This window comes from Gymnoscopelus microlampas (assembly GCF_963454915.1).
Source record: "Gymnoscopelus microlampas genome assembly, chromosome: 4".
NCBI classification, from domain to species: Eukaryota; Metazoa; Chordata; class Actinopteri; order Myctophiformes; family Myctophidae; genus Gymnoscopelus; species Gymnoscopelus microlampas.
In genome coordinates this window covers 14,745,985-14,771,093 of record NC_139941.1, presented here as the reverse complement: position 1 = coordinate 14,771,093, position 25,109 = coordinate 14,745,985, and the positions used below count along the sequence as shown (strand labels likewise).

At 39.6% G+C, this 25,109-nt stretch overlaps 1 protein-coding gene across 1 annotated transcript; it reads right to left on the bottom strand.

Annotated features, from left to right (window-relative positions):
* Positions 1–16,321: 16,321 nt before the first annotated feature.
* On the bottom strand, positions 16,322–24,241 carry LOC311043825 (flavin reductase (NADPH)-like). The gene is made up of 5 exons (XM_084055197.1): positions 24,135–24,241; positions 21,350–21,493; positions 19,410–19,611; positions 18,700–18,864; positions 16,322–17,463 (listed from the first exon to the last, which is right to left on the bottom strand). The coding sequence occupies exons 1-5, from the start codon at positions 24,153–24,155 to the stop codon at positions 17,306–17,308; spliced, it is 690 nt and encodes a 229-aa protein (XP_083911323.1). The 5' UTR covers positions 24,156–24,241; the 3' UTR covers positions 16,322–17,305.
* Positions 24,242–25,109: the final 868 nt, after the last annotated feature.

Here is a 25,109-nt window from a genome sequence, read left to right as displayed (position 1 = left end):
GCAGTGTAGTGGTCTACAGATGCAGTAGAGTGGTCTACAGATGCACTAGAGTGGTCTACAGATGCACTAGAGTGGTCTACAGATGCACTAGAGTGGTCTACAGATGCAGTAGAGGGGTCTACAGATGCAGTATCAGTGTCCAGAGATGTCTACAGATCAAGACAGTAGTCTACAGACATACTAGAGGGGTCTACAGACACACTAGAGGGGTCTACAGATCACGACAGGGGTCTACAGATGCACTACATGGTCTACACAGATGCACTACAGTGGTCTATCGATACAGTACAGCAGTCTATAGATACAGTAGCTAGTCTATAGATGCAGTACAATGGTCTATATATGCAGTACAGTGGTTTATATATTCAGTACAGTGGGATATAGATGCAGCACAGTGGTCTAGATTCAATACAGTGGTCTCATATAGCTATAGATGCAGTACAGTGGTATATATACACAATACAGTGGTCTCTAGATACAGTAAAGTGGTCTCAGATAGCAATAGATACAGTGTGGTGGTCTGCACTAGAGTGATCTACAGATGCAGTAGAGGGGTCTACAGATGCAGTAGAGTGGTCTACAGATGCACTACAGTGGTCTACAGATGCAGTAGAGGGGTCTACAGATGCACTACAGTGGTCTACAGATGCAGTAGAGTGGTCTACAGATGCAGTAGAGTGGTCTACAGATGCAGTAGAGTGGTCTACAGATGCACTACAGTGGTCTACAGATGCACTAGAGTGGTCTACAGACCACTTCCAATATATTCAGTACAGTACAGTGGTTTCTAGATACAGTACAGTGGTCTCATACAGCTATAGATGCAGTCTCCTCTCCTAGAAGTGGTCTCCTTTTTACAATAGGCAGAAATTACATATTTGTACTGAATGCAAAACACTGCATGGTTCTTGCCCAGAACTGCATGACCATCTTGGATGGCATCTTGAAAATTATGCCTTTCTGCTAAGTATATTTTCCTGGATATTTGGGATGTTCTCAAGCATGCCTAAAGGTACCAGAATCTATTGAAAACCCTTTTCTATCAATGTTTAGGGAGGTTTAGTGGTACTCTTTCTTATATGCCTATTGACCGGTCTATTTCTCATAAAAAGTGCTTGTTTAAGATAAGGCTGAAAATTACCACCCCAGAATGAAATACTATGGGTAAATTATACATTTCCTGAATCCTTAGGGTCATGTCAGTATTCCAGTTGTTGTGTTTTGTGTCTCTGATGTTTCTTGATGCCACAGAACTAAAAGAAAATATATGGTTTAGGCGGAAATTGTGAGAAAAAAAAGGTTATTAAAGGTTTGAAGAGCTCCAGTGACCACTGTACTTATCATACATAGTCACCAAAGGGCTCGAATGAAAGCTCAAAGTGTCCCCTTAAAAATGATACCAAACATAAAATATAAAACATTGTAATATGCCCTGAACGTGAGCCAATACCAAGATATGCACATGTGTCTAAAATGCCATTTTTCAATGGGGGGTGGTAACTTTAGCAGCTGATAACCCCAATTTAGCTGGGCCTCAGGAAGGTCTATCATACAAAAATAATATCTAGGGATGTATAGGAATAAAAAAATCCCAACTAGAATTTGCCATCCCAGGTGGTAGCGATATGTGAGATTTTGGGGTTTGGCCCAAGGACTAATTTATATACATCTGTAAAAGATTATTAAATCATTTGTAACGACCCATTCTAAAGCATCTATAAACGTTTATAAGCAGTTTGTAGACTATTAACAAATCATTAACAACCTGTTTATTGACATTCGTAAAAGATTACTAAAACCTTTATAACTACGGTTACAAATCATCTATAAAGGTATTTTATGACTATTCATGAATAAGACATGTATAATACATCTGTAAATGATTATTAAATCATTTGTAACTGATGTTACATAATATATACAAGCTATTGGTAGCTTGTTCATGTTTAACATATGCTTTGTTAAACATTCCTAAAGTATCTATAAATCCTTAATACATGTTATTATGTGCCCTATAGTAAAGTGAAGACAGTTCATCATTTACAACTGTCTGTTAATGTGTTTGTTCATGTTTAACATGCTTTGTAAAACATTCCTAAAATATCTAAGACTATGCATTATTATACTCTACCAGGAAGGCTGTACTTGTCAGCCATCTGTTAGCTCAATGGGTTGAGACGCAGTATTCATGATCCAGAGGCCATGAGTTCAAATCCCACTGATGTCATTCCTATGATTCTTTCCTTTGCAAACTGGCTTCCAGAAGATCAACTGAAAACTACCAGGAAGGCTATATTTGTCATCCAACTGTTAGCTCAATGGGTTGAGACGCAGTATACATGATCCAGAGGCCATGAGTTCAAATCCCATTGATGTCTTTCCTATGATTCTTTCCTTTGCAGACTGGCTTCCAGAAGATCAACGGAAAACTACCAGGAAGGCTGTACTTGTCAGCCATCTGTTAGCTCAATGGGTTGAGACGCAGTATTCATGATCCAGAGGCCATGAGTTCAAATCCCATTGATGTCTTTCCTATGATTCTTTCCTTGAGTGGGTTCGATTCCCACTCCGAGTCATGTGTCCGGTAACTTGGGGCAAAGGATAAACTGACTGATATTCTTCGTGATGCTTCCCTTTGCAGAATAACTTCTAGAAAAACAAGTTAAAACCACCTAGAAACCTGTAACTCTCAGCCAACAGCATAGCTCAACTGGTAGAGCGTCTGTCCAATAACATGACTTGACTTGAGTGGGTTCGATTCCCACTCGAGGCAAGTGTCCCCGGTAACTTGGGGCAACGGATAAATTGACTGATATCCGTAGAATAACTTGTAGGAGTGTGCTGGTTCAAATCCAGTTCAACCCAGGACCGAGCGGTCCTGGGTTCGATTCCCACTAAGGTCAAGTCCCCGGTAAATTGGAGCAGCGGATAAATTGACTGATATCCGTAGAATAACTTGTAGGAGTGTCCTGGTTCAAATCCAGTCACCACCTCAGTAACTGAAACCGAATCTGGCCAATTCGGTCTCAGTTACTGAGATAGATAGAGGGTGTGTAGAGTAGGCGGAGTAGAGTAGAGTCCCACTGATGTCATTCCTATGATTCTTTCCTTTGCAAACTGGCTTCCAGAAGATCAACTGAAAACTACCAGGAAGGCTATATTTGTCATCCAACTGTTAGCTCAATGGGTTGAGACGCAGTATACATGATCCAGAGGCCATGAGTTCAAATCCCATTGATGTCTTTCCTATGATTCTTTCCTTTGCAGACTGGCTTCCAGAAGATCAACGGAAAACTACCAGGAAGGCTGTACTTGTCAGCCATCTGTTAGCTCAATGGGTTGAGACGCAGTATTCATGATCCAGAGGCCATGAGTTCAAATCCCATTGATGTCTTTCCTATGATTCTTTCCTTGAGTGGGTTCGATTCCCACTCCGAGTCATGTGTCCGGTAACTTGGGGCAAAGGATAAACTGACTGATATTCTTCGTGATGCTTCCCTTTGCAGAATAACTTCTAGAAAAACAAGTTAAAACCACCTAGAAACCTGTAACTCTCAGCCAACAGCATAGCTCAACTGGTAGAGCGTCTGTCCAATAACATGACTTGACTTGAGTGGGTTCGATTCCCACTCGAGGCAAGTGTCCCCGGTAACTTGGGGCAACGGATAAATTGACTGATATCCGTAGAATAACTTGTAGGAGTGTGCTGGTTCAAATCCAGTTCAACCCAGGACCGAGCGGTCCTGGGTTCGATTCCCACTAAGGTCAAGTCCCCGGTAAATTGGAGCAGCGGATAAATTGACTGATATCCGTAGAATAACTTGTAGGAGTGTCCTGGTTCAAATCCAGTCACCACCTCAGTAACTGAAACCGAATCTGGCCAATTCGGTCTCAGTTACTGAGATAGATAGAGGGTGTGTAGAGTAGGCGGAGTAGAGTAAAGAGGGAATATAGTCGGGGAGTAGGGGGAGGAGTAGGAGTAGGTCCCAGAAGGGCCCAGAGTAGGTGGAGGAGTAGGAATAGGGGGGGGAGTAGGGCCCAGACTAGGGGGAGCAGTAGGAGTAGGGCCCAGAGTAGGGGGAGGAGTAGGGGAGGAGTAGGAGTAGGTATTGTTATTAACCCTAACCCTAACCCTTACTCTGGACATGTTTGCCTGAAAAGGAATCTTTGAAATGTTGCATAGTTTTAGAATTGTACTCCTTTAAAAGTTCCACCAGGAAACCTGTAACTCTCAGCCAACAGCATAACTAAACTGGTAGCGCGTCTGTCCGAAGAGACCGAATTGGCCAGATTCGGTTTCAGTTACTAAGGTGGTGACTGGATTTGAACCAGGACACTCCTACAAGTTATTCTACGGATATCAGTCAATTTATCCGTTGCCCCAAGTACATACTTACGCCTATTAACCTCATTCATACTTTAAAATGTTCATCTTACTCTGGACATGTTTGCCTGAAAAGGAATCTTTGAAATGTTGCATAGTTTTAGAATTGTACTCCTTTAAAAGTTCCACCAGGAAACCTGGTTTCATTCATTGTCGATGCGGCAATGGACATTTAAAGGCAGGCTTACAACTACATACTTACGCCTAGTAACCTCATTCATACTTTAAAATGTTCATCTTACTCTGGACATGTTTGCCTGAAAAGGAATCTTTGAAATGTTGCATAGTTTTAGAATTGTACTCCTTTAAAAGTTCAGAGATTTAGAATGGAGGCGGATGGAAGGTTAGGGTTAGGGTATAGGGACCTCAAAAAAACACGTTCACCTAGAAACTCCATTCACAGTTCAAAAATTCCACCTTACTGTGGACATGCATGCTTGAGATTTTTTCTTTTGAAATCATTTGTAGTTTTGGAGATATTTAACTTTAAGCGCCCCATTCATTGTCGATGCGGCAATGGACATTTAAAGGCAGGCTTACAACTACATACTTACGCCTAGTAACCTCATTCATACTTTAAAATGTTCGTCTTACTCTGGACATGTTTGCCTGAAAAGGAATCTTTGAAATGTTGCAGAGTTTTAGAATTGTACTCCTTTAAAAGTTCAGAGATTTAGAATGGAGGCGGATGGAAGGTTAGGGTTAGGGTATAGGGACCTCAAAAAAACACGTTCACCTAGAAACTCCATTCACAGTTCAAAAATTCCACCTTACTGTGGACATGCATGCTTGAGATTTTTTCTTTTGAAATCATTTGTAGTTTTGGAGATATTTAACTTTAAGCGCCCCATTCATTGTCGATGCGGCAATGGACATTTAAAGGCAGGCTTACAACTACATACTTACGCCTAGTAACCTCATTCATACTTTAAAATGTTCGTCTTACTCTGGACATGTTTGCCTGAAAAGGAATCTTTGAAATGTTGCATAGTTTTAGAATTGTACTCCTTTAAAAGTTCAGAGATTTAGAATGGAGGCGGATGGAAGGTTAGGGTTAGGCTATAGGGACCTCAAAAAAACACGTTCACCTAGAAACTCCATTCACAGTTCAAAAATTCCACCTTACTGTGGACATGCATGCTTGAGATTTTTTCTTTTGAAATCATTTGTAGTTTTGGAGATATTTAACTTTAAGCGCCCCATTCATTGTCGATACGGCAATGGACATTTAAAGGCAGGCTTACAACTACATACTTACGCCTAGTAACCTCATTCATACTTTAAAATGTTCGTCTTACTCTGGACATGTTTGCCTGAAAAGGAATCTTTGAAATGTTGCATAGTTTTAGAATTGTACTCCTTTAAAAGTTCCACCAGGAAACCTGTAACTCTCAGCCAACAGCATAGCTAAACTGGTAGAGCGTCTGTCCGAAGAGACCGAATTGGCCAGATTCGGTTTCAGTTACTAAGGTGGTGACTGGATTTGAACCAGGACACTCCTACAAGTTATTCTACGGATATCAGTCAATTTATCCGTTGCCCCAAGTACATACTTACGCCTAGTAACCTCATTCATACTTTAAAATGTTCATCTTACTCTGGACATGTTTGCCTGAAAAGGAATCTTTGAAATGTTGCATAGTTTTAGAATTGTACTCCTTTAAAAGTTCCACCAGGAAACCTGGTTTCATTCATTGTCGATGCGGCAATGGACATTTAAAGGCAGGCTTACAACTACATACTTACGCCTAGTAACCTCATTCATACTTTAAAATGTTCATCTTACTCTGGACATGTTTGCCTGAAAAGGAATCTTTGAAATGTTGCATATTTTTAGAATTGTACTCCTTTAAAAGTTCAGAGTTTTTGAATGTTGGCGGATGGAAGGTTTTGGGACCTCAAAAAAACACTTTCACCTAGAAACTCCATTCACAGTTCAAAAATTCCCCCTTCTGTGGACATGCATCCTTGAGATGTTTTACTTTGAAATGATTTGTAGTTTTTGAAATATTTACCTTTAAGCGTCTAATACATTGTCAATGGCAATGGATATTTAAAGGTAAAAGGGTACAAAGTTTTCAAGGCTAAGTTAACAGAACAAGTCAGAACCTCTGTGGTGCAGTGGTTTAGATACAGGACCTGCAACCAGAAGGTTACCGGTTCAAATCCAACCAGGACAGGTCTCCAACAAATACCTGACTCTTGCACCTTTATCTGATCTTTCACTGAACAGCGTGTAAGACACCATAGAAAGTATGTACCATGATGGAGCAGTGGTTAAGATTCAGGCCTTACACACTGAAGGTCCTGAGTTCAAATCTCGGAAGGACATCTTTCTAACTTTTACCTGGGGCTTTTACCTTTATATAATCTTTCAGACAAATTCCACGCAAGTCAACAGAACATGTAAGGACTTCTGTGGTGCAGTGGTTTAGATACAGGACTTGTAATCAGAAGATTCCTGGTTCAAATCCAACTGGCACACTTTTTTTTCTTTCCCAAGACTCAAGACCCAAAAGAGTCTTGAGTCGAACCAATTACTCCCGCGGAGACATCAAATTTCTCTTTTGGGCCATGAGTCCCAAGACTCAAGGCCCAAAAGAGAAATTTGATGTCTCCGCGGGAGTAATTGGTTCGACTCAAGATCCAAAAGAAGGTGAACTGACTGTAATGATTCAAAATGTCATATATAGAATAGAAACCCCATTCAAACTTTAAAATGTTCATCTTACTGTGGACATGTTTGCCTGAAAGGGAATCTTTGAAATGTTTAATAGTTTTAGAATTGTACTCCTTTAAAAGTTCAGAGATTTAGAATGGAGGTCGATGGACGAATTTGGGACCTCAAAAAAACACTTTCACCTAGAAACTCCATTCACAGTTCAAAAATTCCACCTTACTGTGGACATGCATGCTTGAGATTTTTTCTTTTGAAATCATTTGTAGTTTTGGAGATATTTAACTTTAAGCGCCCCATTCATTGTCGATGCGGCAATGGACATTTAAAGGCAGGCTTACAACTACATACTTACGCCTAGTAACCTCATTCATACTTTAAAATGTTCGTCTTACTCTGGACATGTTTGCCTGAAAAGGAATCTTTGAAATGTTGCATAGTTTTAGAATTGTACTCCTTTAAAAGTTCAGAGATTTAGAATGGAGGCGGATGGAAGGTTAGGGTTAGGCTATAGGGACCTCAAAAAAACACGTTCACCTAGAAACTCCATTCACAGTTCAAAAATTCCACCTTACTGTGGACATGCATGCTTGAGATTTTTTCTTTTGAAATCATTTGTAGTTTTGGAGATATTTAACTTTAAGCGCCCCATTCATTGTCGATGCGGCAATGGACATTTAAAGGCAGGCTTACAACTACATACTTACGCCTAGTAACCTCATTCATACTTTAAAATGTTCGTCTTACTCTGGACATGTTTGCCTGAAAAGGACTCTTTGAAATGTTGCATAGTTTTAGAATTGTACTCCTTTAAAAGTTCAGAGATTTAGAATGGAGGCGGATGGAAGGTTAGGGTTAGGGTATAGGGACCTCAAAAAAACACGTTCACCTAGAAACTCCATTCACAGTTCAAAAATTCCACCTTACTGTGGACATGCATGCTTGAGATTTTTTCTTTTGAAATCATTTGTAGTTTTGGAGATATTTAACTTTAAGCGCCCCATTCATTGTCGATGCGGCAATGGACATTTAAAGGCAGGCTTACAACTACATACTTACGCCTAGTAACCTCATTCATACTTTAAAATGTTCGTCTTACTCTGGACATGTTTGCCTGAAAAGGAATCTTTGAAATGTTGCATAGTTTTAGAATTGTACTCCTTTAAAAGTTCAGAGATTTAGAATGGAGGCGGATGGAAGGTTAGGGTTAGGGTATAGGGACCTCAAAAAAACACGTTCACCTAGAAACTCCATTCACAGTTCAAAAATTCCACCTTACTGTGGACATGCATGCTTGAGATTTTTTCTTTTGAAATCATTTGTAGTTTTGGAGATATTTAACTTTAAGCGCCCCATTCATTGTCGATGCGGCAGTGGACATTTAAAGGCAGGCTTACAACTACATACTTACGCCTAGTAACCTCATTCATACTTTAAAATGTTCGTCTTACTCTGGACATGTTTGCCTGAAAAGGAATCTTTGAAATGTTGCATAGTTTTAGAATTGTACTCCTTTAAAAGTTCAGAGATTTAGAATGGAGGCGGATGGAAGGTTAGGGTTAGGCTATAGGGACCTCAAAAAAACACGTTCACCTAGAAACTCCATTCACAGTTCAAAAATTCCACCTTACTGTGGACATGCATGCTTGAGATTTTTTCTTTTGAAATCATTTGTAGTTTTGGAGATATTTAACTTTAAGCGCCCCATTCATTGTCGATGCGGCAATGGACATTTAAAGGCAGGCTTACAACTACATACTTACGCCTAGTAACCTCATTCATACTTTAAAATGTTCGTCTTACTCTGGACATGTTTGCCTGAAAAGGAATCTTTGAAATGTTGCATAGTTTTAGAATTGTACTCCTTTAAAAGTTCAGAGATTTAGAATGGAGGCGGATGGAAGGTTAGGGTTAGGGTATAGGGACCTCAAAAAAACACGTTCACCTAGAAACTCCATTCACAGTTCAAAAATTCCACCTTACTGTGGACATGCATGCTTGAGATTTTTTCTTTTGAAATCATTTGTAGTTTTGGAGATATTTAACTTTAAGCGCCCCATTCATTGTCGATGCGGCAATGGACATTTAAAGGCAGGCTTACAACTACATACTTACGCCTAGTAACCTCATTCATACTTTAAAATGTTCGTCTTACTCTGGACATGTTTGCCTGAAAAGGAATCTTTGAAATGTTGCATAGTTTTAGAATTGTACTCCTTTAAAAGTTCAGAGATTTAGAATGGAGGCGGATGGAAGGTTAGGGTTAGGCTATAGGGACCTCAAAAAAACACGTTCACCTAGAAACTCCATTCACAGTTCAAAAATTCCACCTTACTGTGGACATGCATGCTTGAGATTTTTTCTTTTGAAATCATTTGTAGTTTTGGAGATATTTAACTTTAAGCGCCCCATTCATTGTCGATGCGGCAATGGACATTTAAAGGCAGGCTTACAACTACATACTTACGCCTAGTAACCTCATTCATACTTTAAAATGTTCGTCTTACTCTGGACATGTTTGCCTGAAAAGGAATCTTTGAAATGTTGCATAGTTTTAGAATTGTACTCCTTTAAAAGTTCAGAGATTTAGAATGGAGGCGGATGGAAGGTTAGGGTTAGGGTATAGGGACCTCAAAAAAACACGTTCACCTAGAAACTCCATTCACAGTTCAAAAATTCCACCTTACTGTGGACATGCATGCTTGAGATTTTTTCTTTTGAAATCATTTGTAGTTTTGGAGATATTTAACTTTAAGCGCCCCATTCATTGTTGATGCGGCAGTTGACATTTAAAGGCAGGCTTACAACTACATACTTACGCCTAGTAACCTCATTCATACTTTAAAATGTTCGTCTTACTCTGGACATGTTTGCCTGAAAAGGAATCTTTGAAATGTTACATAGTTTTAGAATTGTACTCCTTTAAAAGTTCAGAGATTTAGAATGGAGGCGGATGGAAGGTTAGGGTTAGGCTATAGGGACCTCAAAAAAACACGTTCACCTAGAAACTCCATTCACAGTTCAAAAATTCCACCTTACTGTGGACATGCATGCTTGAGATTTTTTCTTTTGAAATCATTTGTAGTTTTGGAGATATTTAACTTTAAGCGCCCCATTCATTGTCGATGCGGCAATGGACATTTAAAGGCAGGCTTACAACTACATACTTACGCCTAGTAACCTCATTCATACTTTAAAATGTTCGTCTTACTCTGGACATGTTTGCCTGAAAAGGAATCTTTGAAATGTTGCAGAGTTTTAGAATTGTACTCCTTTAAAAGTTCAGAGATTTAGAATGGAGGCGGATGGAAGGTTAGGGTTAGGCTATAGGGACCTCAAAAAAACACGTTCACCTAGAAACTCCATTCACAGTTCAAAAATTCCACCTTACTGTGGACATGCATGCTTGAGATTTTTTCTTTTGAAATCATTTGTAGTTTTGGAGATATTTAACTTTAAGCGCCCCATTCATTGTCGATGCGGCAATGGACATTTAAAGGCAGGCTTACAACTACATACTTACGCCTAGTAACCTCATTCATACTTTAAAATGTTCGTCTTACTCTGGACATGTTTGCCTGAAAAGGAATCTTTGAAATGTTGCATAGTTTTAGAATTGTACTCCTTTAAAAGTTCAGAGATTTAGAATGGAGGCGGATGGAAGGTTAGGGTTAGGCTATAGGGACCTCAAAAAAACACGTTCACCTAGAAACTCCATTCACAGTTCAAAAATTCCACCTTACTGTGGACATGCATGCTTGAGATTTTTTCTTTTGAAATCATTTGTAGTTTTGGAGATATTTAACTTTAAGCGCCCCATTCATTGTCGATGCGGCAATGGACATTTAAAGGCAGGCTTACAACTACATACTTACGCCTAGTAACCTCATTCATACTTTAAAATGTTCGTCTTACTCTGGACATGTTTGCCTGAAAAGGAATCTTTGAAATGTTGCATAGTTTTAGAATTGTACTCCTTTAAAAGTTCCACCAGGAAACCTGTAACTCTCAGCCAACAGCATAGCTAAACTGGTAGAGCGTCTGTCCGAAGAGACTGAATTGGCCAGATTCGGTTTCAGTTACTAAGGTGGTGACTGGATTTGAACCAGGACACTCCTACAAGTTATTCTACGGATATCAGTCAATTTATCCGCTGCCCCAATTTACCGGGGACTTGACGTTAGTGGGAATCGAACCCAGGACGGCTCGGTCCTGGGTTGTACTGGATTTGAACCAGCACACTCCTACAAGTTATTCTACGGATATCAGTCAATTTATCCGTTGCCCCAAGTTACCTGGGACACTTGACTCGAGTGGGAATCGAACCCACTCAAGTCAAGTCAAGTCAAGTTATTGGACAGACGCTCTACCAGTCGAGCTATGCTGTTGGCTGAGAGTTACAGGTTTCCTGGTGGTTTTAACTTGTTTTCTAGAAGTTAGTCTGCAAAGGGAAGCATCACGAAGGATATCAGTCAATTTATCCGTTGCCCCAAGATACCGGGGACACTTGACTCGAGTGGGAATCAAACCCACTAATGTCAAGTCAAGTCATGTTATTGGACAGACGCTCTACCAGTTGAGCTATGCTGTAGGCTGAGAGTTACAGGTTTCCTGGTGGTTTTAACTTGTTCTTCTAGAAGTTAGTCTGCAAAGGGAAGCATCACTAAGGATATCAGTCAATTTATCCATTGCCTCAAGTTACCGGGGACACTTGACTCGAGTGGGAATCGAACCCACTCAAGTCAAGTCATGTTATTGGACAGACGCTCTACCAGTTGAGCTAAGCTGTTGGCTGAGAGTTACAGGTTTTCTGGTGGTTTTAACTTGTTTTTCTAGAAGTTAGTCTGCAAAGGAAATTATCAAAGTAAAGACACCAGTGGGATTTGAACTCATTGCCTCTGGATCATGTATACTGCGTCTCAACCCATTGAGCTAACATATGGCTGACAAGTACAGCCTTCCTGGTAGTTTTCAGTTGATCTTCTGGAAGCCAGTCTGCAAAGGAAAGAATCATAGGAAAGACATCAATGGGATTTGAACTCATGGCCTCTGGATCATGAATACTGCGTCTCAACCCATTGAGCTAACAGATGGCTGACAAGTAAAGCCTTCCTGGTAGTTTTCCGTTGATCTTCTGGAAGCCAGTCTGCAAAGGAAAGAATCATAGGAAAGACATCAATGGGATTTGAACTCATGGCCTCTGGATCATGAATACTGCGTCTCAACCCATTGAGCTAACAGATGGCTGACAAGTACGGCCTTCCTGGTAGAGTATAATAATGCATATTATATTATATTTTAGGAATGTTTTACAAAGCATGTTAAACATGAACAAACACATTAACAGACAGTTGTAAATGATGAACTGTCTTCACTTTACTATAGGGCACATAATAACATGTATTAAGGATTTATAGATACTTTAGGAATGTTTAACAAAGCATATGTTAAACATGAACAAGCTACCAATAGCTTGTATATATTATGTAACATCAGTTACAAATAATTTAATAATCATTTACAGATGTATTATACATGTCTTATTCATGAATAGTCATAAAATACCTTTATAGATGATTTGTAACCGTAGTTATAAAGGTTTTAGTAATCACTTACGAATGTCAATAAACAGGTTGTTAATGATTTGTTAATAGTCTACAAACTGCTTATAAACGTTTATAGATGATTTAGAATGGGTCGTTACAAATGATTTAATAATCTTTTACAGATGTATATAAATGGCTTATTCATGAATAGTTCACTACTTACTAATACTTTATAAATGATTTGTAACTGTAGTTATAAAGGTTTTAGTAATCATTTACGAATGTCAACAAACAGGTTGTTAATGATTTGTTAATAGTCTACAAAATACTTATAAACGTTTATAAATGGTTTATAACGGGTCATTATTGTAAAGTGCTACCAGTAATTTTTTTTCCGTTTCGGTAGTGACACAATGGTGCCACTACCGAAACGAAGAAAAAAAAATGTTCCCCCAAAAACCTGTTAGGAGTACGTTTCAGGCAATTTAAAGTTGATTGGTAGTGACTTTTTTTTTGGCCCCTAACATTCATCGAGCTCTGGACTTAGTCATTTTTTTTCCGTTTCGGTAGTGACACGATGGTGTCATTACCGAAACGAAAAAAAAATTGTTCCCCCAAAAACCTGTTAGGAGTACGTTTCAGGCAATTTAAAGTTGATTGGTAGTGACTTTTTTTTGGTCCCTAACATTCATCGAGCTCTGGACTTAGTAATTTTTTTTCCGTTTCGGTAGTGACACAATGGTGTCACTACCGAAACGAAAAAAAAAATGTTCCCCCAAAAACCTGTTAGGAGTACGTTTCAGGCAATTTAAAGTTGATTGGTAGTGACTTTTTTTTTGGCCCCTAACATTCATCGAGCTCTGGACTTAGTAATTTTTTTCACGTTTCGGTAGTGACACAATGGTGACACAATGGTGTCACTACCGAAACGGAAAAAAAAAAGTTCCCCCAAAAACCTGTTAGGAGTACGTTTCAGGCAATTTAAAGTTGATTGGTAGTGACTTTTTTTTTGGCCCCTAACATTCATCGAGCTCTGGACTTACTAATTTAAAAAAAAAATTGTTCCCCCAAAAACCTGTTAGGAGTACGTTTCAGGCAATTTAAAGTTGATTGGTAGTGACTTTTTTTTTGGCCCCTAACATTCATCGAGCTCTGGACTTAGTAATTTTTTTTCCGTTTCGGTAGTGACACAATGGTGTCACTACCGAAACGAAAAAAAAAAAGTTCCCCCAAACCTGTTAGGAGTACGTTTCAGGCAATTTAAAGTTGATTGGTAGTGACTTTTTTTTTGGCCCCTAACATTCATCGAGCTCTGGACTTAGTAAATTTTCTTTTTACCGAAACGATTTTCTTTTTACCGAAACGAAAGTTTCGGTAAATTGTCCCCCCAAAAACCTGTTAGGAGTATGTAGTGACTATTTTTTTTGTCCCTAACATTCATCGAGCTCTGGACTTAATAGTAAATTTTCTTTTTACCGAAACGATTTTCTTTTAAATTGTCCCCCCAAAAACCTGTTAGGAGTACGTTTCAGGCAATTTAGAGTTGATTGGTAGTACTTTGTAGTAACTTTTTTTTGCGTCCCTAACATTCATCGAGCTCTGGACTTAGTAAAATTTCTTTTTACCGAAACGATTTTCTTTTTACCGAAACGGTAAATCGTCCCCCCAAAAACCTGTTAGGAGTATGTAGTGACAATTTTTTTTGTCCCTAACATCCATCGAGCTCTGGACTTAATACATTTTCTTTTTACCGAAACGATTTTCTTTTTACCGAAACGAAAGTATTGATTTCATTTTATTTGAAGTCCATATACAAACACATTTTTTGAATTAACTGTGGAAAAACTTGAAGAACAAAGGCACTGGATTAAGTAAGCTTGGCTGTTAGCCTGCTCCTGACCTGGCTAACTTCACAGCTAAATTGCCATGGTAACTAAGGTAGGCTTGCTTCAATACTCTTTTGTGGAATCGGGTCATGGCTAAACTTAGCCAGGGTGAACTGGCTAAACTAATCTTCAAGATAATTCAGCTTTCATGGGGCGTGTTCCTCAAAAGGGAATTAGAGCTTAAGCCTGGCTTTAACACCTATCCTGGCTTAATTTAGCCAGGATTAGGGCTGAATCGGTTCCTCAAAAGCTGAATTAGCTTGAAGATTAGTTTAGCCAGTTCACCCTGGCTAAGTTTAGCCATGACCCGATTCCTCAAAAGAGAATTGAAGCAAGCCTACCTTAGTTACCATGGCAATTTAGCTGTGAAGTTAGCCTGGTCAGGAGCAGGCTAACAGCCAAGCTTACTTAATCCAGTGCCTTTGTTCTTCAAGTTTTTCCACAGTTAATTCAACACATGTGTTTGAATATGGACTCATTTTAATGACCTTGCATTCAAATAAAATGAAATAAATACAATCAGATATAATCAAATTAATTATATTACTGAAATAGTGTGTGACCATCAATCATAATTGTTTCACAATGACTCATGTGATGTCATTGTCACTCTGTTAACACTATAGTTCATATTGTTGTTAGATGTTTGATAATATATAACAGATTTTTTTTTTATATTATAAAAAATGTCTCTATATATATATATATATATAAATGATTACTTACGGGTTTAAAAGAGCCTCTTCACTGAATGTAAGTCAATGAGGAGCATATTTTAAATTATCAATTTCTAGTCAATGGAGAAATTATTTTTTATTTCTTGTCCACCTTTGGAGTTACATCATGATGGCAAGGTAACTACACAACCCAAACCTCTACCAAAGTGGTCTTGCAAATGTGGGGTTATTGCGTGTTTTGAGGAACAGGCCTATGGAACCGATTCAGCCCTAATCCTGGCTAAATTAAGCCAGGATAGGTGTTAAAGCCAGGCACAGGAACAGGCCCCAGATTGCTTTAGAACAGGGGTCTTCAACCTTTTCAGGCCAGGCAGGGACCCCCAAACTGATGGGGTGATGGAGCAGGGACCCCCTACCTCGTAGGGTAGGGGGAAGGCCACCACATATATCGTATATTTATGTATAAAACTGTGTTTTATATGTATAAACAATTAAACATGAACAAATGGTTGCCTGGAGCCTGCTCCTACCCACAGGTTGTCCCAGTAGGTGTGCAAAAGACCGTTTCTTTCTCTACAAAATATGTATAAACATACCATGTTATTGTGCATTCAATACTAAGCTATTAAAATGTTGTCATGTTATGTTTAAAGACATATTGACATTTTAGAAAAAATAATTAACAAAAAAGTTTTTAAAACGTTTTTTTTTTTTTTTTTTTTAATCAAACAACAATTTCGCGGACCCCCTGCAGTACCTCCGCGGACCCCCTAGGGGTCGCAGACCCCCTGTTGAAGACCTCTGATATAGAGGACTCAGTCAGGGAACTGGCGTTGCAACTTTACCGTAAACATAAACATACAGTATTATATTCCACCTGAATGTGGGATAGTAGGGCAGAGGTCACAGACAAGTTAGTTAAACAGCATTCCGTCTGCCTCGTTTTCGCAACAAACCAAAAAATGTCACTAAGATCAGCTGTCATCTCTAGGGCTGTCACAAGCATGACATTTTAGTTGACGATTAATTTCCGTAGCAAATAATTGCAATTAACGATTTCATTGTGTTTTTGGCATTGAACATTGGAACACAAAATACAAATTACATTTCAGTTCGCCCTTTAGGCTTTGTAAACAAAGATTACACTGGGCAGATATGACAACTTTAATACAAAGACATGTCTGACAATGACCAGTATCAATAATCAAAATAAATAATGTACCACTGCAAGACATACTTAATAATTTTACTTTCCCATCATTTCAAAAATAGCTAAATTAGCCCATCTACGTGTTCACATGGTGATGCGTTCTGAGCTTGTAGGTGGGTTATTTTTGCTATTTTTCAACAGATGAATGGAAACAATTATGACGATAATGCAAAATAATTGCAATCATGCGATTATGTAATAACTGTGACAGGCCTAGTCATTTCACAAAGGCACGTCATTGACAGAAAATAAATCTGCAATCCAGAACTTATTTGAATCATTCCAGCGTTATACATACATAACGCTGATACACACAGCATACTGAGTATAGCATATATTATAAATTATGCTAGCATATAAAATACACGTATGATGCTGTCATCATCACTCACCTAAGCAGAGCTGTACATCACATACAGTATAACCTCCCATCCTCTGCATAGGACAGCCAGCTGTCATGTGTACACCATAGTCATTCAACTGTTAGACAGTGATCATACATGGCAACATCGCCCTCATGTGGTGAAAATCTTTAAAGACAACAAAAAATGTCATTCTGCAGGGTGATCGTAACCACTTAAACCCTGTATACGTTATTGACCAGAGTCCCCACAGGGCCTCTGTTTGGTCTCCTCCTATGTTCCCTCTACGCCAAATATTTTTGTCGAAAATAGGTGATCTACAAGCTCACGCCGCGTAGCGATGCATTGTGAGCTTGGAGATTGCCTATTTTAACCGAACATTCGCCCATTTTTGCCACATGTTTGCCTATCATGACATGCCCAGAATTGGGACGCTTGGGTTTAACTGATTAAAGCAGTGGTTTCCATTACCGTCGATGAGGCATGTACACGTTCAAAGATAAAAACATACAAATTGAACGTGCGTTAAAACGCCACAGTGTCAGCCATGACGACAGCCTGGCTCATGGGGTAGCGATCGCAACCCCTTTCTTGGCCCAGGAGTCGCTGTTGACCTGAGACAGCATGAAGCGGGCCACGTCTCCCCTGGACATTGAGATGCCGACAGGCCGCCCACTGGGGTCTGGAACAAAGTAGCTCTCGTGGGTCAGGAACTCTTTGTCTGTGGAGCACACAACCACAAAATACATTAACAATAACCAGTGTTGGACAGTAACCAGTTACTACATAACATAATGTAACATAATTACTTTCTCCAATAACTAGTAGTGTAACTGATCACAATTGACAAAACAATAATAATATTACAATTATTAAGTAACTTTGAGTTACTAAGTTAGTTGTTTTTGACCAAGATAGATGTAGTCTATCTTGGTCAAAAACAACTAACTTAGTAACTTGTCATCCTGTCATCTATACTGCATATGTATGCATGTATGTATGTAGATGATTCAGATTCTGATTCTCTCACAAAATGATGACGTAACGTGTACGTGCAGGTTAGGGTAGCGAAAGTGATATAGTAATCCTACTATAATTCTAGTAACCTCTGTAGTAGTACGTGAGTGAAGATACCGGGTTCTCCTCACTGGCTGGACCAATTGCTCTGATTTTGCACACAGCCATTGACCATTACCATCTGAACGCAACTGTGAAGCCCGTTTTTCAATGTCATCAAATCTCAGCTTCTTATTAGCGTTTTTGTGTCAAACACTGTCGCCATGGTTACGGGGCTGCCCAGCTATGGGACGAACTGCCTCCCGGGTTGCCAGATCATGTGCGCATATCCCCCCACGGATGCGCTGCGCCGACCGGGTATGGTCTAGTTTAATGTAATTAAAGTAAGTAATGTAATAACTAGTTACTCTTGACACCCAGTTATAAAGTAATATCATTACTTTTTAAAGGAGTAATAAGTACCGGTAGCTAGAAACGTATTCCTCTTCCTGAGTAACTTGCCCAACACTGTCAAATGGAGATATTCTCCTCAGTTGTTCCTCTGATACATGAGAAGCACAAGATCACAGTGTAATTCAAAGTGTTCATTTAACTCTGGGAGTGTAAAAATTGACTATTTTTACACTCTCTGGGTTAGAAGAAAACTCTGGATTTTACGTTGTAGTAAGCTAAGACTGTTTGAACCCCTCAAGGCAAGGTTGGTCTTTAGAAGACCAATTCATTCACAGACAATTCGCAAAGAAAGTGAAAACAGGCATGTATTGTGGATGACCTTTTAAGTCAATGAAATACTAGCCGACTGTGACCAAATGGGGCCTGAGGCCCATGAAACTGCACTGTGGGTCTGTGAAATAGGGGCGCAACAGTTAATCGAATTAATTGATTATTTAATATACGTGTTCCATTCTTTCTCCTACAAGTTACATATTGTAGGTTCTACCTGTAGCAGGCAGGTTCTTGAGACCCGGCGGTCGAACCACGGTCCAGTTGATGTCCTGGATGCCGTTCAGGAAGTGCTCCATCTCATGCATGTTAGAGAGGATGCTGCGGATCATCGGCAGCAGGACGAACCGGACCAGGTAGGATGCCTGAGCTGCAGAGTTTGCTGGATGGGAAATGTTGGGGAAAAGTTACCACAGATTATCTTATAACGCAACTTTTCACTGGTTTGGCCTCTGGGAGACTCATGCCTAGGGGGTGTATCATGACATTGTACTTGACGATTAACTGTCATATAGATAATTGCGATGAACGATATTTTTGTTTTTGGTATTGAACATTGGAACATAGTAAATCAAAATGACATCTGTTAAGCTTTTAGGCTTTTTAAACACAAATTGAACAGTTATGATCACAATATCACAATAAATAATGTACTAAAATAGGTCATAATTAATAATATTACACTTAAGAAAATGTGAATAGTGGAAATGGCAGGAAATAGAAGCTCACAACGCGTTGCATCGCAATTTGTTGTGAGCTTGTAGCTCTGCTATTTCTGGTATTTTTTAAATTGTTTGAAAATGTATGAACATTTTTCAACAGATGAATTCATGCAGATGACTGGAAATGATTCTGACTATGCAAAAATAACTGCGATCATTGCAAATAATTGCGATCAGGCGAATTATGTAAGACAGGCCTACTCACGCTCGGTGTACCAGGAAGCCATAACGATGACCCTGTTGACCTTGACCTCTCGCATGGCGCTGACCAGTGCGCTCATGGACTGGGTGTAGCCCGTCACCCCGGCCAGGAAGGACGGGGGGAAGCCCAGGCAGGACATGATAACGTCATGCCCTTTGATGTGCGCTTTCAAACCATCCGCCGAGAAAATATCCGCTTCCACAACCTGGCAAAGCAGAGCGGAAACGAGGGTGGAATGTTAATGACCGAGGTTCACAGTTCACCTCATAAATCTGTGCAAGAAAAGGCTCAGTGCCAGTGCATGATATTCTAATTGGTGAACATGTTCAGTACATAGCGTACACGCTAAGGCTGCGTTCAGACTAGTGCCAATTATAGCACAAGGAACTGGTTATCTCTGCCAGGCCAAAAGATTATGTTTTTGCCTCTGTCCATGTGTCTGTGTCATTGTGTGTCGGTCCGTAGACAGCTTATCTCAGACACCGCTGGACTGATCGGTGTGAAACTTTGCATGCACACTCCAAGTAGGCCAAGGAAGATTGGCCTCAAGGTTTCACTATAAACAGGCCTTGTTTGGGCCTGTAACTCTTGTCGTACAATCAAAATGTCTGTTTTACATTTCTTTAACCATGGCACTTTGACCATGCACAAGCACATGAACCTGGTTTTATATACCTACTGCTTTTGCATATGCTGGACATGTTATCCACATGTACAAGAAGCATTTCTGCCTTCTGTAGAGCTATTAATCCAATGCTATGTTTTAGTCATGCACCTTGTGTATATTGCACTTTGTATATTTGATTAGACTGTGCCTTCCTGTTATTTGTTCTGTGCCCTGTGTTCCTTTCTTCTTTATACTCTTTCCCTATTCTAACTCTTCCTGTAACTGCAAATGTTAAGCTGGCACAAAAAAAATCCCCCACTCTTTTACACCCTGTAATCATGTGATGATGATGTGATAACAATGTCGATTCTGATTTCAAAGGTAATAATGAGTTTTTCTTCAAATGTACGGAACGGAGCAGGAATTGTGAGAGAAGGGGAGTTTAACTTGTGAAACAAAAACATTACGATTGATTGACGCTTCCCTGCGTCATTGGAGCACTGAAGAAAAGTCGAGGCCAGCTCAACATTGATTTGTGGTGTGTCATGCATGCCCTTCATGCAGTGACAAGTGCCAGGCGTCACTTTGTAGCTTCATGTCGCTAGCTTCAACCCGTTAGACCTGAGGCCGATTCTACAAATGCCTTCTAAATCCTACGGTTTTCTGAAAAATGTTGCTATATATACAGTATATGTATATATATAGCTAAAACCTAAAATGACACAGATGCTTTCCCAGCTTTAATGGGTTAAAATGACTTAAAATGATTTGGCTTTGGTTCCTCAACTCAGCATTGTAGCAGTAATAGTAAAACAACAGCAAATAAATCATAAAGAATAGTGCAGCAATAATGAACAATGACAAGGTTTCTGCCAACCTACAAGTTACTGAATAATCTGCACTTGTGTGTGAACAGAAGCACTTTTAGTTTGAACCCACTGTCAGTTAACCAGGAAGGGTTACATTTTGACATAATCATTCCTTTATTATCACTTGCGAGTAATTACTCAAAGAATCAAGATTTGTATTTGTTACATCTCATATAGTGGTACACAAGAGTGAAATTGTAAGATCTGCATATGACTTCAGCACCTATAAACCATGATGGACCCAGCAAGTAGAGAACCAATGTAACCAGTAACCACACAGTAGGAGAAGCATTTAGCATAAGAAACACTTATTTGACAATATTATGTATTTTTTCCTATCCCTATTGATGTTTATCATGTCAATGTGCTGCTGCTGCTGCTGCCAGAGGAGCCGAAGAAAAGTACACTTTACCCGTATGCACCTGCACACAAGACGTAACAAAATAAAGAACCTTGAACCTTGGTACCTTGAGGTTGTCATGGTGCGCGGTGAGTTTCCCAGGGTTCCTCACTATGGCAGTGACCTCGTGTCCCTGTTGCAGAGCCTGCTCCACCAGATGCTGTCCAGTCTGCCCTGTGGCTCCAAGTACAGCGATCTTCATCTTCACACTCTAGGACAAATACAACTCAGTCAGGGCTGCAGCGCAAGTTAATCAGTACAGTGAGCAATGTGGGTCTGTGCAGCCAAGCCAAGCAAGCCGCGGGCTGCTCCCACCCAGTTTCGCAACTCAAAGCAGGAACGCTTCCTTTTTTTACGGTACAATAAAAAAGGCTGCTCAATGCTAGTTTACTGCCTGGTGATCTACATCTAGGCCTCCTGAGATACAGTAAAGCAATACGTGAAATATGAAACATATGATATGTTGACACTATTAACCACTATTAACCACACTATTAACCTATTAACAACAGCCTCGCGAGCCAGGCTCTGTTTCACTCTATATTTCAGCAAATATACATATTAAGAGAAAATAAATAAATAAAGGGAAAATTTAAATTAAAATCTCAACAATCACAAAGGGTAAGCGTTAGCTTTTGTTTTTGTTTATTATTTTGACTGAGCAACTTTCACTTGTAGTTCTAGTAGGCCTAGTGGAGTAATATTTGACCAGTAGCCTATATTCTACAGTGGTGGAAGAGGTACTCAAATGTTTTACTAACTAAAAGTATCAATAAAGCAATATAGAAATACTCTGTTATACAAGTCTTGTATTTAAAATGTACTTGAGTAAAAGTACAAAAGTATTGGCAATAAAATATACTTAAAGTACCAAAAGTAAAAGTACTCATTATGCAGATTGTCCCATTTCACAAGTTTTCAAATGTAAAAAATGCTCACGTGACCTTGTAAAGTATATATAGGGCTGCAGTGGTTAATGTATGTTTTGTAATAATAATCAAAATCCACAAAGTAACTAAAGTTAAATAATTTTCAAATAGTTTTCAAATAATTGTAGTGAAATAAAAACAACAATATTTGCCTCTGAGATGTAGTGGAGTAGAAGTACAGAAAATTGGAAGTACTCCAGTAAAGTAAAAAATACAGTACTTGAGTAAATGTACTTTACTTTACTACTTTCCATCACTGTTATTCTATACTTTGATTCACGTAAATGGGGTTGTGTACTTTGTCCACCCCTGGTGGTTGTTACCTCATGTCAATTCCATCAACAGTCTTATCAGGTTGGTAAAGCAGGAACTTTACCATGTGTTTACTGTTTACACATAGGAGACAGGCCACGCCCACGTCACGACCAAAACATTCATGGTGTGGCCATGGGTGTGGCCTGTTGAAAAGCAACAGTTGCTTTTGACAGGCGACACCGTGGTTACAAGTAAAAGTCCGGAATTCAAATGGCAGAAATGTATATTGGGTTGAAGTGGTTAATGTATGTTTTGTAATAATATTCAAAATCTACAAAGTAACTAAAGTTGTCAAATAATTGTGTAAAAGTACAATATTTGCCTCTAAGATGTAATGGAGTAGTAAAAGTACTGACAATTGGAAATACTCCAGTAAAGTCAAAATTGTAGCAAATGTACTTAGTTACTACACCTAGCCTTTGGCTTAGATCAAGACTCGTAGATGTATTTTATCGATTTTTATATTTTTATATCTACGAGTCTTAGCGACCACCCACCCAGTTTGCCCTGGAATTTCACCAGTAAAGCAAAATATAAGGTGCTTACCCGCTTGCCCCAAATATTAACTAGGTGTCCGGAGTATGTGTGCAATGTATTAGTTCATATTTCTCAATAAAAGGTGTTTTAATCCCGTCTGTGGCCTAACGCCATTTCCCCCCCTCGTTTAGTTCCCGTTTACATGAGTGTAATTCCGGTTTTCACCGGATGCGCCCCGTCACTAACGCCCATTGGTAACTTCCGACAGAATCGGCCACAGACGGGATTAAAACACTTCTTTATTGAAATATATGGACTACCACATTGCACAAACACAACGGACAACTAGTTAACATTTGGGGCAAGCGGGTAAGCACCTTATATTTTGCATTTGTACATGTTCGGAGAAATACGGGCTTTACTAGCCTGGGATCAATACCATTTTCGGGTTTCTGATCCGGTCAGAACGTTACGTCATCAGGTGGCCGGAACCGGCAACCGGAACCTCCGGCGCCGTGCATCTCCAAAATGATTCCCCTAGTTTAAAACTTTAGTTTCGTATAATCGTTTCATTTCATTTGGTATAATAATGGTTTGGTATGTCCATTTTCTATTCTAACTCGTGGCGCGACTGTCGTGATTAAACGAATTGATTCGCATTATGTGGGGAACATACAGAATGCGACGCCAACCACAACCAACCACCGGAACCACAATTAATTTTTTTTAAACCTTTTTTTCTAAACCGGATCACACGGCTAGTTTTAGAACGAATACCAGCCTACCAGGCTTGGACAGTCTGGTGACGCCTTTTTATTATAACTCTATGGGTGACGCGAGGTTAGGGCTATTACTGGTGAAATTCCAGGTCAAACTGGGGGCGGGGGTCGCCAAGACTCTCATAGATACGACGGTAAAACTCAGACTCGATAAAACTCTACGAGAGTCTTGATCTATATCTAAGGTAGATGTATGTAAGGCTACTTTACACCAGCTGATTACTGATCATTGAATAAATGCGTTACCAAACGGACTTAGGCTACAGGGCTAAAGAAGGTCTAATATTTTGATATGACTACTTAAGTTATAGTAAACGATTTTAGGCATATTTTAAAATAACGTATTGCTCACCGACACCGCCATGCGGATCATACTCCAATGTTGTGTAACACAATCGGCTGGTTACAAAACACAACAGCTGGCCGGGGTCCGCAGAGTGGGAGACGTTCAAGAGCTGCACTGTTGCAGGCTGACCGTCACTGTCTGTAGAACGGGTTAAAGGAGTAGTTCACCCAACAATGTACTTATTTTCTATCAATTACACACACCACGAAGCCTTGTTTTTTTCTCATTCCTGAGCGAATCATTTGGTGACCAGGCATCAAATTATTGGCTCAGGAATGTGACAAAAAATCTCCATGAATTCAATAAGGCTTCATCATGCGGTGTGTAATTGTTAGAACTACTCCTTTAAGTAAAAAAAAAATAGCATACTTCAGGATTTATCATCAGCTAGTAATGTATTTCTGAATTATTATTATTATTGATCAAGTTTAAAAGTGAATGATTCAAGGTTCTTTATATTGTTACATGACCACCCCATAGACCAATTATTTGTTTACCACCAACATTGAGACTGGATGCACAGGTGATTGTTTCATGCAATCAATAGACCCCTTAACAGACGACGTCATATGCGCGCAACGAAACCCATTATATCAGGTCTCGTTAGGACGCGTCTCACTAGCCAACACACACAAGAGGGGGTTGGGGTGTGCTGAAACCAGTGCACCCCGAAACAGGTTGGGAATTGATTGTGTGAAACAATCACCTGTGCGTCCTGGCTCAATGTTAGTAAACAAATAATTGGTCTATTCTCAGCCTGTTGTTTCGGGGTGCGCTAGTTTCAGCACACCCCAACCCCCTCTTGTGTGTTGGCTAGTGCTGCGCGCCCTAGCGAGACTGTAAACGTATGTTTTCTCATGCCAATAAAGCCCTTTGAATTGAATTGAATTGAATTGAGACCTGACAGAATGGGTTTGACGCTTGCGCAGTATGACGCTTGCAACCAGCGTGACGTCGTCTGTTAAGGGGTCTATATGGTGG